The 15250-nt window shown below is 37.9% G+C and overlaps 3 protein-coding genes across 5 annotated transcripts in view; 1 reads left to right on the top strand and 2 right to left on the bottom strand.

Annotated features, from left to right (window-relative positions):
- Window positions 1-2958, bottom strand: part of INTS7 (integrator complex subunit 7) — a 40802-nt gene extending 37844 nt beyond the window's left edge. The window contains exon 1 of the mRNA XM_084866461.1: window positions 2729-2958. Coding sequence (XP_084722587.1) covers window positions 2729-2822 — 94 coding nt within the window. The 5' untranslated portion in view covers window positions 2823-2958. The remainder of the gene's footprint in view (window positions 1-2728) is intronic.
- Window positions 1-15250, bottom strand: part of LPGAT1 (lysophosphatidylglycerol acyltransferase 1) — a 246955-nt gene that overhangs the window by 155338 nt on the left and 76367 nt on the right. The window lies entirely within an intron of this gene.
- DTL (denticleless E3 ubiquitin protein ligase homolog) overlaps window positions 3160-15250 on the top strand; it is a 54579-nt gene continuing 42488 nt past the window's right edge. For all 3 annotated transcript variants that reach the window (XM_084865533.1, XM_084865534.1, XM_084865532.1), the window contains exons 1-6: window positions 3160-3345; window positions 10294-10419; window positions 11226-11324; window positions 12325-12386; window positions 12466-12586; window positions 14848-14913. In XM_084865533.1, coding sequence (XP_084721659.1) covers window positions 3294-3345; window positions 10294-10419; window positions 11226-11324; window positions 12325-12386; window positions 12466-12586; window positions 14848-14913 — 526 coding nt within the window. In that variant the 5' untranslated portion in view covers window positions 3160-3293. The remainder of the gene's footprint in view (window positions 3346-10293; window positions 10420-11225; window positions 11325-12324; window positions 12387-12465; window positions 12587-14847; window positions 14914-15250) is intronic.

The raw sequence follows: 15250 nt of genomic DNA, 5'->3' as shown, positions 1-15250 counted from the left end.
ACAACCATCCTGTCTCATAATTGAGCTGAAACACTATTGAGCTATTCCACGGCTGTGCTGTATTACTGTTGAACTGTTCGCACTGAATAAAGATTCCTTTTTCACCACACCCCAAATTGGAGATTCCTATTGTTTCTGAATTGGCACCAATGATCATCAGTTGGTAAATACTTATGTTAACAAAGAAAAAAGGTCCCAGGCCTAACCAGTTTGCTCAGCTGATAGAGCATTGGCCTAGGGACTGAAGGGTCCCAGGTTCGATTCCAGTCAAGGGCATGCTTGATTGTGGGCACATTCCCAGTAGGGGGTGTGCAGGAGGCAGCTGATTGATGTTTCTTTCTCATAGATGTTTCTAACTTTCTATGCTTCTCCCTTCCTCTCTGTAAAAAAAACACAATAAAATATATGTTAATATTAAAAAAGACATTTTCTACTACCCCTCTGGTCCAGGTGGGCTCATCCCATAACGATAGTTGTAAAAAAGATTGTTATAGGGCTCTAAAGAAATGAGAAACCTAGAATTGTTTAATTCTTTAAAAATTGCAATTGTATAAAATCACAGAGGTAGAAGAAATAATTTGTAGAAAAAGTGGGCTTAGGAAACAAGGTATAGAGTTGAAGGAAGGTCCCTTAGAGCTTGGGAGTGAGAAAGCTAATAGTAACATGCCTGGGACAGGTATGGGCAAGGGTAAGGGAAAAGCATGCCTCCTGGACGGAGAGCCAAGATTGTATAGTTTTTAAAAAACACTTAAGTGTTATAACTTTATACTTCAGAAGAGGAAAAGCCCTATAGCTTTGGAAAGAGAAGCAGAGCTCACATTATTTTCCTTTTTGTTGTTATTAATCCTCACCTGAGGATATTTTTTTCCATTGATTTTTCAGAGAAAGTGGAAGGGAGGGGGAGATAAACAGAGAGAGAAACATCGATGTGAGACACATCAGCTAGGGATCACATTTTTTTTTGATTGGTGGAGATACACTCAAGATTCTGGGACTCAACTAAAAGAATATTGAATTGAGTTGGGATGTTGTAACATTTTTTGTTGGTCAAAAGGAGTTAAAGGCTTAAATGTCTGAGAAATTCTTTTTTTAAAAGTTTGAGAAACTGCCCTAGTTGGTTTACTTCAGTGGATAGAGCAGCCGGAGAACTGAAGGGCCCTGGGTTGGATTCCCATCAAGGGCACATACCTCAGTTGTAGGCTTAACTGGGGCATATGTAGGAGGCAAGCAATTGATGCATCTCTCTCACATCATCAATGTTTCTCTCTTTCTCTCCCCTGCCCTTTCACTTTCTCTAAAAATCATTGGAAAAATATCCTTGAGTGAGGATTACCACCAACAATAAAAAAATTTTTAAAAGGCTGAGAAACTCTTATCTATCTTGACCAACCTACTAAAAATGTTTACAGTTTAAAAAAGAAACACACACACACACACACACACACACACACACACACACACACGGTCCTCCCAAGGTTAGTAGAGTGTCCATGTCAGAGATCTGGGAAATGGTTCATAGTGGACATAGATTCTTCTAACCTTTAGTCCAGTTCTGAATACACTATACATTGACTACAATTAATTAAGAATTAACTGTGCCAGGCAGATGTGGCTCAGTTGACTTGCAAGTCAGGAGGCCACATTTAGATTCCTGGTCAGGGCACATGTCTGGGTTGCGGGCTCAATCCCAGGCTCTATCCCGTTTGGGGCATTCAGGAGGCAAACAATCCATGATTCTCACCACTGATGTTTCCATCCCTTTCTCCCTCTCTCTCCCTCCCTCTGAAATAAACACACACACACACACACACATATAGCTATACATATATATATAGCTATACATATATGTATAGCAGGTGACAAAATATTTTCCTCCTTCAATAAAAATCCTTGAAGTACACTGAAACAGGTTTCATTTTAATACCTGAGTTCTATACTGACAAATATCTGGCTTTGTCTTCTATATTCATACCTAAGAAAGAAGACATATCCCTTTTTAGCACTTAATAAAGGCTTATTTTGCATACCACTATATCACCTAGTATATTTTTTGTTCCATAAATTCTATATCATTTAATATTCACAACAATCTTGTCAGCTCAATGTTTCTGTACCCACTTTGCAGACAAAAAAACAACAACAACAAAAAAAAACAATACGAGGTTCGGGGGTTAGGTGACTTGTCCATGATAATAAATGAGTGAAACTGCAACTCATCTCAATCTAACTTCAAAGCTCTTTCTAGTACACCAAACGCCCACTCCCCATCCTCGTAAGGAAATAGAACTCTAGGGACTGTCTGCAGAGGAGGAGCAGGGGATGGTTTTCGGATGGTCTCAGCTGTCTTTAACCTGCGCAGTAACTGCCAAGTAACAGCTACAGAACCCAAATAAATCGCTATGAAGTCGGTGCACCATTATTATTCATTTTGGTGAAAACATGAACGTTCTGAAAAATAATTTTTCAATTAAAAACAAAACACTGCTTGGAAAATCGGGATACTGTGCCCCCAAGTGGTCAAACACGGGCCCTCCCCAGAGTTCGCTAGCTACTAGCTCGATTTGTGCAAGGCCAATCCAGCAACGCGGCAATTTCCCAGCAATCTTTTAAAGCACAGGGGCCCGCCCCCCGGGATAGGGAAGCTACGCGCATGCCCGAGGCTACCCCCGCCCAGGGGCGCCACTCCCCCCGCATCCATCACCCCCGCTCCGCCCGCTCTTTTGAATACCTTTGTCTAATTCCATAAGGGCAGAGTTAGCATCCAGCTCCTGTTCGCCATAGCCGGCATCTGCCAAGAAAGACTTAGTCGAGTTGGACGCCATGGCCCCCAATAGTTCCTGGACTACCCTTATTCAGAAATAGTGCACACTCGGCCCCATCACCGCCATCTTCTTCCACCACCACCACCACCACCTTCTCGCGGATAGTTCCCTCCGCGCTCTCGCAAAGTCGTAGTGCGCATGCGCCCTGGCCACCACGCCGTTCGCCAACGTCTCAGCGCCGCCCCCGCGCAGGCGCCCTGGGGCCTCCCGAGCGCCAGGTTCCCGCGGCTGGGAGAAAAGGAGGCGGGGATTCGTCGAGGGAAGTGAGTCGACGGCGCCCGGACGCCGCGCTGAGAGCCAATCAGAGGGCGTGACGTCAGTTTGGCGGGGAGTTTGGTGGCCGGGGCTTACAGTGGCGGGAGTTGGAGGCTATAACTAGTCCTCTTCTGCAGGACCCGAGTGGCGACTTGTGGTGCTTCGGTGACATCTCGACGGCTTTCCTCTTGGTTGCGCCTTTCCCCCCCGGCCCAGATGCTCTTCAATTCGGTGCTCCGGCAGCCCCAGGTTGGCCTCCCGAGAAATGGTGAGTAACGGCCCTAACCGCTGCTTGCGGCTGGCGGGATTCGCCTCCCCCCCTGAAACCACACCTCGGACCAAGGCCGAATCCAGTTTCCCAGCTCCAGCCCCGAGTTCTCCGACGACCAGGCGACTGGAGAGAGCAGCGGCGCTTGCACGCCCCTCGGGACACTTGGGATCGGAGTCTCCATTTTCAAAACTAACATGTAGGCGGACGAAAGGGGGAGAAAGTGAACTTTTAAATGGCCTCCTTTACGGCGTATGCCTATAGTAACACGTTTGGTGGAAAACGCGTGCATGGATGTGTGCGCGCGTGTCTGCGTGTTTCTCGTCGGCTGTGTGAGATGGAGGCGACTCGTATGCATTGATGAATGTGTTGCAGAATCTTAGCCCTAATATTTATTCTTTCGCATCAGCGAATCTGACCCCGCTGTTAAGGAACTCCAGTCAAGCGGAGGAGACAGAACATCTGCTTCTAGCATGGTCAAGAAAGCTTTTTTTTTCTTCTTCTCTCTCCCTGATTACTTCATATGCATAAACATTTGAAATTATAGAGTGAAAAATGCTCATAACCACACCCCCCCAGAGATGACCACTATTAAATAGATTGAACAGTATATTTTCCCAAGATGTTTTTCAATGCCGGAGGTAGTATGTATTGTTATTTTTTTGTTTTGTGTTTTGCGCTAACGGTGTAACTTGGGAATATTTCTATATTAGTATGCAGAAATCTAACCTATTCTGTATAGTTCTTGAGGATCCTTAAGTTAAAACTTTGACAATTAAGAATTTTGAGCCTAGGTTTGGGTGTCATCGACCTGAAACTTTCTGATTAGGAAAGTTAACTCCTGGGACTAAGCTTGGATAGAAATGAAGGATAGGACTTCTTTCTCTTTAAAACCACGTGGAGGGGGGAAAAAAGAAGAAAAGAGTTTGAGAGGGGAACTTTTTATATTTAAGGCATTGGTCTAGGACATTGTGCTGCAAGGAAAAAAAAATTTAAAACATGCAATACCTGACTATTTAGTCGGGGCACTGATTCTTTTCCCTTAGATTGTCAAATAAGGAAATGACAACAGCCAACACAACAATAGCCGTCCGGTGTGAACAGATCAAAATTATACTTCTTTGTTTTTTGTCAGATTGGCAAAAATATATATATATATTTTGGTGTGCTTCGGAAACTTTCTGATAAGGATGTTGCTATCTAGACTAAGCTTGGATAGAAATGAAATTTCATTCCTTTAAAGAAGAATAAGCCTTCTTTCTCTTTAAAACCACGTGGGGGGGAAAATCACGTGGAAAACAGAAAGAAAAGAATATGAGAAGGGAACTTTTTACATTTAAGGGATAGGTCTAGGATAACGATTTTCAACCGGTGTGCTGCAAAAAATAAAATTTAAAGCATGCAATGCCTGACTATTTAGTCAGGGCACTGACCTCTTTTCCCTTAGTTTGTCAAAAAAGAAAATGACAACAGCCAACACAACAATAGCCGTCCAGTGTGGACAGATCAAAATCATACCTTTTTATTTTTTGTCACATTGGCAAAATATATATATATATTGGTGTGCTGCAGAATTTTAGAAATCAGTTTATGTGTGCCATGACATGAAAAAGGTTGAAAATTGCTGGTCTTTTAGGAAAAGGGTTTTGAGGAAGGAGACTTGAATAGGCCCTCAATTTTCTGCCACCAACCTAAAACTTTATATCTTCCTGACCTACTTCCCTCTTGCATAATATTTTAAATCATACTTTAAATTGCCCCCCTTTCTGTTTATACAGGGACCTTGCTTGAGTAACTTCTCTATCTGTCATGAGTGTCAATAACACAGTGATTAAGAGCTTTGAGTTTGGAGATAAAATGCCTGCATTTTTTTGTTACTGTTTTTTAATGCCTGAGTTTTAAATCCAGTTCCACTCTTTATCTGTGTGACCCGAGGCAAACTCTAGCCTTGATTTTGTAACACATTTTCTCCTAATTCTCCAATTTATCCTCTATATCTCCCTGCCTCTCTCATAAATTCTCATTCATTGTTATGTTAGGCTTTGACATTCATTCATCCTTATATATTATGCACTGAACATGATAGGACTATTTTCTCTTTTCCCCTTCCTGTCAGTATTCCATCCTGTCTACTCCCATGGATGATCATAACCTTCACCAGGGCTTCTTCCACTGCCACCTGCAACCTTCCTTTCCCAAGACTGTTATATCCAGTCACATAAAAGTTGTATGAGCATCTTTACCCAGATGGTCAGTGCCACGGGCATCTCAAACTCAAATACCTAAAGTGAATTGACTTTTCCCTAAACTAGCAGTATTATCTATTTTGGCAGTAGTTCCATTATTTTAAACTAGTCTGCCCAGCCAGAAACCTGAGAGTTAATAAAAATTTCTCCATTTTCCTCAAGATACACATCCAGAAACTTTCCTTATAATCTCGTGACCTCTCTTTCCACACTAATTTTGCCTCTTCACCTTATCTTGGATCTGTTCTATTTTTACCATTCCATTTCCTTAGTTTGGGCCCTGATACTTTTCTGGTCTGGATTATAACAGGTCTCCCAAGTGGCTTCTCTCTAGTTTATTCTCCACATTGTTGCCAATTTTATTTCCAAAATGGGAATCTGATTACTCTTCTGTGTATTTTTAAATTGGTACCTAAAAGTTTTCATCCTAAGTTAAAACAAATATAAAGAATTTAATTTTTGGCCATATTATAAATATTGACATTTTAAAATAAAAATAGTATATTACTCTTTTAAATGTATCTAATAGAAGGTAAATTCTATAGTTATTTGATAACTGCAAAAATAATTTTTAAAATATGAACTATTTTAACTTAGATATTGTACCCTGTTTCCCTGAAAATAAGACAGTGTCATATTAATTTTCGCTCCCAAAGATGCGCTAGGTCTTATTTTCAGGGGATGTCTTATTTTTCCATGAAGAAGAATATGGTACACATTTATTGTTAAATGAAAATAAAGGAAATTTATTACCTGTATATGGTACGGTAGTATGGTAGTTGTCAACACAAACCAGATAAACTGTGAATCCTACAGTATCAAGAATTTACTCATTTATTCAATGACAATCATGTCGTCATCTTCTGGAACATCATCATAACAATCCAATTCCTGAATTTCCTGGTGAATTTCTTGTGACTCCATTTCTTTCAGAATCAGTGGACCAAATCTCTCATGTTTAGCAATAGCACTGTCTTTAAATGAGTACTTCTTGTCAAGGTAGCCTGCTCGCAGTGCATTTGCTAACTGTCAGTGATTTTCTCCCATGAATTCTTCACCCAAGTCACAACTTCTTGCAGTTTAGGTTTCACAAAGTTTCCACGCTGATTTCTCTCCATTCTATTTTCAATGTAGTCAGCAATTTCCATGTCTTTGCATGGCTTGTTTATTGCAATATCAAAAGTCTGGAGATAGGCCTTATTTTCGGGGGGGATGCCTTATATTTCACTCAGAAGGAAACCTGTAAGTAGGTCTTATTTTCAGAGGATGTCTTATTTTCGGGGAAACACGGTATATAGTTGCTTTTCTCCCTTGAACTTATTTCCACTTTATTTCTCCCACCAAATTTACCCTAATGTAATTTTATTTTAAGCTTGAAAATTTGATTGATCACCCTATCATATTTCTCTTTGTAAAAAAATACATTTGAATTGATATTATCTGTGATTGTAAGGCTCTGTGTGTTTAAAGTTCATCTGGATTGACTTACCATTGCAATTATTAGTATGCAGTTAATCAAAACTATATATTTTTAATTTTGATAAGGAATTACTAAGCAAAAAGTTAAAATTTTATTGGAAGTATATTTTTTTAGGCAATGGATTTGTGTGTTCATCATGCCTTTACTAAAGGGAGTATCCGGTTGTCTCTCATTTGGGATCCCAGATTTTATACCTTGGGATACCACAAGGTATAAAATTGGGGCATGGAAATACCTTTCTTTTGAAAGTGGAAGACAGTGATGAAGGGAGAGGAGAAAAAAAAGCCTCAATCTTTTCAGATGATCATTTTAGAAATGTTTATACATGGAATTTGAGCATCAGGAAATTGATTCTCTGAAAACTCATATCCTTAGATACTCCTTGAAAAATCTGCATGTAATTTTAAATTGTACATTGGATAAGTGATAGGCTTTTCAAATAAGTGTTGTGGGGGAAGTTCATGTTGGGAGCAGCATAGCACACTAATTTAAAAGTAGTTTAAGGGTCTGGAAATGAAGGGGACTAGTTACTAAGTCAAGTTAGGCCATTTGTTAATATTTGGATATTGGTCTGTAGGTTATGAGGTAGAGTTGACAGGAGTCGATGTTTAATTGTAAAGAATTAAATCTCCATAGCATACATATTATCTTCAATTTCACCTAAATTATTCAAGATTCAGTTCTTTTGAATAAGTGTGAAGTCATTAGATTTAAAAAAAAAAATCCTAAACCACAAGTGTGCATTTCTATAACTTTTAAAAAAAGTATATTTAAAAAAAATTCTTTATTGTTGAAAGTATTACACATGTCCCCTTTTTCCCCCATTGACTCCCTCCAGCCCACAACTCCCACCCCAGGCCTTTAGTACCTATTGTCTGTATCCATGGATTATGCATATATATGTATACAAAGTCTTTGGTTAATTACCTTCCACCCACCCATCCTCTCCCATCTTCCCTCTGAGATTCTGAACTCTGTTCCATGCTTCCATGTCTGGATCCACTCCGTTTATCAGTTATTTTGTTATTTACACTTAGTGGCCAGATTATTATGATCTTTGAACACGTAATAATCTGGCCACTCAGTGTATATCCTATATAATAAAAGGCTAATATGCAAATTGTCCCCTTGACCAGGAGTTTGACCAGCAGGCAGGCTGGCCAACTGCCCAAGTCTCCTCCCCCGGGCCAGGCTGGCTGGACCCCATCCATGCCCGAATTCATTCACCGGGCCTCTAAAATACACACACACACACACACACACACACACACTCTCACTGAATGGCCAGATTATTATGCGTTCAGAGGTCATAATAATCTGCCACTCAGTGTAGATTCTACATATGATTGCGATTATGTGGTACTTGTCTTTCTCTGACTGACTTATTTCACTTAGCATGATACACTCCAGATCCCTCCATGCTGTCTCAAAGGGTAAGAGATTCTTCTTTTTTACTGCTGTATAGTACATATTTTTATTGATTTCAGAGAGGAAGGGAGAGGGGGAGAGAGACATCAATGATGAGAATCATTGATCAGTTGCCTCCTGCAAACCCTCTACTTGGTATTGAGTCCGCAACCTGGGCTTGTGCCCTTGACCCGAATCAAACTGGGGACCTTTTTTCCATCCACAGGCTGATTGATGCTCTATCCAACTACCAACATTCATATAACTTTAGAACAGAAGCTTTTGTTTTTAAATTCTTTCTGTGGATGGATTTTTTTTTAACTCTACAACATAATTATTGCATTCTTTTGCAATAATTAATTAATGGCTAATTTATAATGATATCTGACCCTGAGATAAAATCCTCAGGAATAATTACTAAATCTGGATTGCATTTATTAATAAACATCTGATTTTCAGTAACTATATTGAATCTATGTTCCTTTTATATATACTCATATTTAAAATGTTTTGACCCACATATAAAAATGATAGATCTTTGAAGATGTTTTACTTTTTAAACCATAGTGCACATTAGGTTTCTGACCCAAGCAGAGTAAACACTCCCTCCACCCTGAAATTCTTCCCCTATCTTGTATATTCAATGAAAACATAATAATCTTTCAAGATTTGTGTTTGATTTTACCTCCTCTAAAGACTTCACTCACCCTCCTACTATGGCAAGACTGACTGCTTGTACTCTAGGGGTAGGTACATAATGATTTACTTTAAAATTACTTTAATATACTTCAAGATACTATTACTTGAATTTCAGCACTGGAAAGGAAAAAGGAAGTGAGATTAATAATCAACTTGTGGCTGAAACCGGTTTGGCTCAGTGGTTGCGCATGGGTCTTCGGACTGAAAGGTCCCAGGTTCGATTCCGGTCAAGGGCATGTACATTGGTTGTGGGCACATCCCCGGTAGGGGGTGTGCAAGGGGCAGCTGGTCAATGTTTCTCTCTCATCGACGTTTCTAGCTCTCTATTTCTCTCCCTTCCTCCTCTCTGTAAAATATCAATAAAATATATATTTTTAAAAATAATCAACTTGTGAATATATTAGTAGACACATTTGACATAAATTATTTCCTTTAATTCTATGACAATTGGATTATGTATGATGTTGCCAGTAACTTAGGAGTTTACAGTAATGTTGTGTCAGGACCTCTAAAAACAGTCTCCAGAGGGTTAGAGATCTTTTTTAATGTGTAAAGGCCACTTGTTTTTTAGCAACCTTAAATGTACTAGCAAGAGTCTCTATTTAGATGGTAAGCCCAATCCCTTACCAGAATTTGGGAGTGTTCATTCATTCTTTCTTAGGAAAATACCAAAAACTATTATAGAGGATTATAGATAGTGACTGTCTCTATATTAGGCATATAAAGCTTTTTATTTATTTTCAATTCTTTATTTATCTTTGTTTGACCCTCACCTGAGGATATTTTTCCATTGATTTTGAGAGAGAGACGGGGTGGGGGCGGGGGGGGGGGGGAGTGAAAGAGAGAGAGAGAGAGGTGAGAGAGAGGTGAGAGAGATGTGAGATAGATGTCGATTGGTTGCCTCCTGCACGTACCCTGACCAGGGCGGGGGAACCTGCAACCAAGGCAGGTGCCCTTGTCTGGACTAGAATCTGGGACCATTCAGTCCATGGGCTGACGTTCTAGCCACTGAGCCGACTAAAGTTTTTTAAAATAAATAATTATCACTGTATTTGTTAAAAGTACTAAAATGTGATGATAAATTGGATTTCTATAAGGAATTTTATCTTATTTTAGGATGGTCTTCACAGTACCCTCTACAGTCCCTTCTAACTGGTTATCAATGCAACTCTAATGATGAGCACACTTCTTATGGAGAATCAGGAGTCCCAGTTCCTCCTTTTGGATGCACTTTCTCTTCTGGTAAGAAAATTACTATCTAGCTAGGCGTGGTAAAAAATTATCTATTTCACACTTAGAGGAAAGATATACAGAGATGTCTGCCTTTCAAAAAAAAAAAAGTTAAATAGGTGATAGAGTTGTTCTAAGACTGTTCTTCCTAATGCATGAAATAAACTTTCCTTAATCTCTATGCATAATTATATATATCCTCAGTCTAAAGCATAGGACCTAATAGCACTTTTTAAAAAATATAGGGAGAGGATTGCAAAGGTTTAGCCATCATGAAAACTGTTTTGATCTGATTGAATTTATCTTTCTGGAATGTCTTGGGGAACAAAAAAACAGAAATAGGAATACTTGTTACCACTGTTAATGTTCTAAAACAGGAAAAATAAAAGGTTGTGTAAAGGGGATTTTAAACTAATAAACTCAGCCTGCTGGTCACCTACATCATATAATTTATTAGCCATTGACCAGTACCACTCTTATTTTGTTTGACTACCACTCTTTATTCACCCCTTTTTTAAATAAAAGGTTATCCAAAGATAATTTTGGTAGTTTTAAGTCATATACTAAATTAGAAAATATGGCAAATTTTAAGTAATTTTCAATTCAAATTACCTCTGGACCATATCAGATGCCATTTTGGTAGAATCATCTTTCCTCTTTTCTAACAGATTCTTTGTATTTATCCAGCAACTTTCAATTAATCTATATTATATGTAAGTTATATATACTTATATGTTTATACATATGTATATAACATTATAATGAGTTGTAAAATTAATGTTACTCTTTATACATTCTATTTTTTATTTCTTATTTAGTTCCAGATATGAAGCACATACTAGCAGTTGCCAATGAAGAAGGCTTCGTTAGATTATATAACACAGAATCACAAACATATAGAAAGACGTGTGTTAAAGGTAAGTCTAGGTCTAAGATTTTTGTTTTACCATTTTAAATTCATACACCCTCAAGTAAATTATTATTTGACTACATTTTCCCAAATATATTCACTTCTGATTAAGTCTTGTTTAAGGACCAGGCTATTTTTTTTTTTTTTCAGTAAATATTAATTATGGCATGACTTTACTGAAGATTACAAAAAATACGTTATAGGTTCTTTTAAAAAGGCTCAATCTTTTACACTTAATATCATTGGGAGAAACATTGTTTTAAAATACTTATATTGACCAAGCATCTTTCATATATAAGACTTAAGTTCTTTTGACCTTAAGAAGCTGATAATTTGGAACTAATAAGTCATCTGTTGAAATAACTAAAACAAAGACTGTAAATGATATAGACATACAAAGAAAATGCTATAGAAGTCAAAGAGCAAGTCCTCATGTGCTAAAGAAGGGGAGGAAAACATTTTTGAAGGATAGGACATTTGAGTTGGACTGGTATTTAGACCAATGGCCTTAGAATAAGATACTCCCAGTGGAGGGAAAAGCATTAGCAAAGATCTAGAAGTAAGAAAGAATAGGATATAATAAGGAAATAGGGTGTAATTCGTTTTCATTTGAATGTGGTATGTAGGGAACAGTGAAAGATAAATCTTGTGATAAAGGACAAATCCTACAGAACCTTGAGGTGTCAAACTAAAGTACTTTAGACTCTTCGGAGAGCAGGATAAAGATTTTTGAACTGGAAAATGTTTCAGAAAGATTTCATTTTAGAGAATATATTACCAGTCACCTCATGGAAAGGAATTTGATATCACATGTGGTAATGGTGGGGATGTTTTGTATTATATCAATCTTTAAATCTTCTTTCTCCATTGTAATGCTCTTTGGCCAGTGGACCTTAGGGTGTTGACCACTGATTTTTTCACTACAGATTTCAAGACTGTATTGCTATTGATATGACTACCCCAGGACATAATCTATATATTTCACATTCATCATTTTCTTTATTTAGAATGGATGGCTCACTGGAATGCTGTCTTTGACCTGGCCTGGGTCCCAGGTGAATTTAAACTTGTAAGTGGCTTTCATTTTATTTGGGTGTGAGTAGATGGTTAACGGTTGCTTTATTCAATTGTGATAACATATTTTAAAGGTTACAGCAGCTGGTGATCAATTGGCCAAATTCTGGGATGTAAAAGCTGGTGAGCTGCTTGGAACATGCAAAGGTCATCAGTGCAGCCTCAAGTCAGTTGCCTTTTCTAAGTATGAGAAAGGTAGGTTTGTACCTGTCTTCTTCCTTTTCTTCAACCTCCTTTACAATGGGGTAATAAGAAACTATAATTGTTTCCTCATTTTCTGCTATCAAAGTTGCTGTTTTATGTATATAGATGATTGAGATTCTAATATGACTGAAAACCTAAATAAAATTAAGTTGGGTTTTAATCTTACTCTTATGGACATTATCTCCAGCTTGTCCCTAAAAGTCAAACATTCTCAGGTAATTTTTTTCTATAACTTTGCCGATAAGGTAAGGATTTATTAATAGCTACTATACCTCTGTTCAATTCTGAGTGTCCCTTAAAATCTAAACCCTGTACTGGGCACTTTCTAATGATTTGCCTATTCTGCACATTCATATAAATAGGAACTATATAATATGTGGTCTTTTGTGACTGGCTTCTTTCATTTGGTGTAATGTTTAATCTTATTTTCTTTACCTCGAGTTGAATGATTTCTATTGCTCTAGCTTCAAGTTCACTGACTTTTTCTCTGTTCTCTTCATTCTGCTCTTGAAGTTATCCAGTGAATTTTGTCATTTCAAAAATTGTTTTTTCTGTTCTAAATTTTTCTTTTTTATAAGCTCTCTGCTGAGATTTTTCATCTTTTCAATGTAAATGTCTACTTCTTTACTTCATTTGACATAGCTATATTTGCTTTACAATCTTATCTGATAAATTCAGGGGTCTTCAAACTACGGCCCGCGGGCCACATGCGGCCCGCAGAGGAGTCTGATCCGGCCCGCCAGGTTTTTTGGGCAGTGAGCGCAGCCGAGGTGTTACAGTAGGAATTAGTAGTTCATATAGTCCGGCCCTCCAGCTCTCTGAGGGACCGTGATCTGGCCCCCACTTTAAAAAGTTTGAGGACCCCTGTGATAAAGCAACATGAGAGTTATTTCAAGGTTGGCGTCTGTTGATGTCTTTTCCCTTGAGGATGACTCATTTTCCAAACTCTTTATATGTCACATAATTTCGTTACGTCCTGGGCATTGTGAATGGTATGTTGGACTCTGAATTCTGTTATATTGCTTAGGAAGAGTTGATGTTTTTATTCTAATGGTCAATTAATTAAGACTCAAGTTGTAGGCTATCAAACCTGCAATAGGGCATTGGATTCTATCTCAATTCTGTTCAGCAATTTAAGTCTTAGTTGCAAGCTGCTTTAAGTTTTCCCTTCATAGATGGTTCAAGGGTCAGCCAGAAACTTATCCTGAGTTAAACACAGAATCAGGCCTTCCCTTTCTCTGGCTTTCTTTAGGGTTTTCCCTTCCCTCTGGCAGCTCTGGTTGCCCAACTTCTCCTTTTCCAGTTTCTCTGGCTTAGAAGATGGCAGGTTTTTCTATTGGCATTTTAGTTGCTTGCCACTGGCTGCCCTCAAGGTAAAACTACAAAAGACCAGTAACTTAACCCAAGCCAATCACTTGCTTCAGTTATTGGCTCTCCAAAAATTGCATGTTTTTGTTCAATCTCTATAGAGCCCTCAGGTCATTTTGTATATTTTTTTTCCAGAGTTTAAAAGCTAATGCAAGTGGATTGGTTTGGTAAGTGCCCACTCTTCCATACAGAAGCAGAGTTGTTTTGGCTTAATTTTAAAGAATAGTACATTGCAAATAAATTAAAGTTCCTCTATGTTTTCTTCTCTAATCCCCTTGCCCTCCTTCCACCCCAGAGGCAACCCCTTTCACAAATTTTGTTTGGATCTGTTCCATGGTTTTCTACTGAGACAGTACAACTTGGAGGTTTGGAGTATGGGCTCTGGATTCATACTGTCAAGAATACCTTTACAAATTACTCGTTTTCTCTGTGCCTTAGTTTTCTCTTTTCCCAGTAAAATGGGAATAATAATACCCACTAACAGGATTAATACCAAGGATTGAGATAATTTATATAAAGCACTTAGGGTAGTGTATAGCACTTAGTAAGCACTCAATATATTTTGGTTATTGCTTATTTATCATTCTTACTATAACTTTACCATATATACAGTGTTTTATGTGGTTTAAGAAAATTTACACAGGGATTATATTCTATTGAGTTTTTGTTTAATATTTAACATATATTTTGAGGGGTTTTTTTGTAATTCTTTACCTTCACAACTTTGTTTTCTCTTACTTTTGTTGAACCATATATTTTTAATTTTTAATCTCCAGCGCCAATAATAGAAGCTAGCATATAATAGATACTCTAGGAAACTTAAGTTGAAATATATATGTCATTAAACAGTTTTTTAAATTTCTTGATAAACTATTTCCCCACAGCTGTCTTCTGTACAGGTGGAAGAGATGGCAACATTATGGTCTGGGACACCAGATGTAACAAAAAAGGTAGTCTAGTTTCATTTTAATTTTGATAAATGTGGCCTGTCCATACTTATTTTTAATGAAAGGTTTATTGAATTCATCTGATAACCACTAGGGGGCACATGTTCACAATCCTTTATTTCTGCTTACTGTTCTAATGCTCATGATCTTTACGATTGTTGCCAGTATTACCCTCTGTATTTACCTCATATTGTCTTCTGAATTATATTGTTTTTCTAAATGATTGATGGAATTGGAATTATTAAATCATGGGCTCATTGGTAAATGATCTTTTAAAATTTTTTTGGCTTTAAAGAATTAGGTTAGATTAAATATAATTATGCTCACCTTGTCCAGTGAT

Source organism: Pipistrellus hanaki (genome assembly GCF_964339955.1).
Source record: "Pipistrellus hanaki genome assembly, chromosome: 18".
In the NCBI taxonomy this organism is placed as follows: Eukaryota; Metazoa; Chordata; class Mammalia; order Chiroptera; family Vespertilionidae; genus Pipistrellus; species Pipistrellus hanaki.
This window is presented reverse-complemented; position numbering and strand designations above follow the sequence as displayed.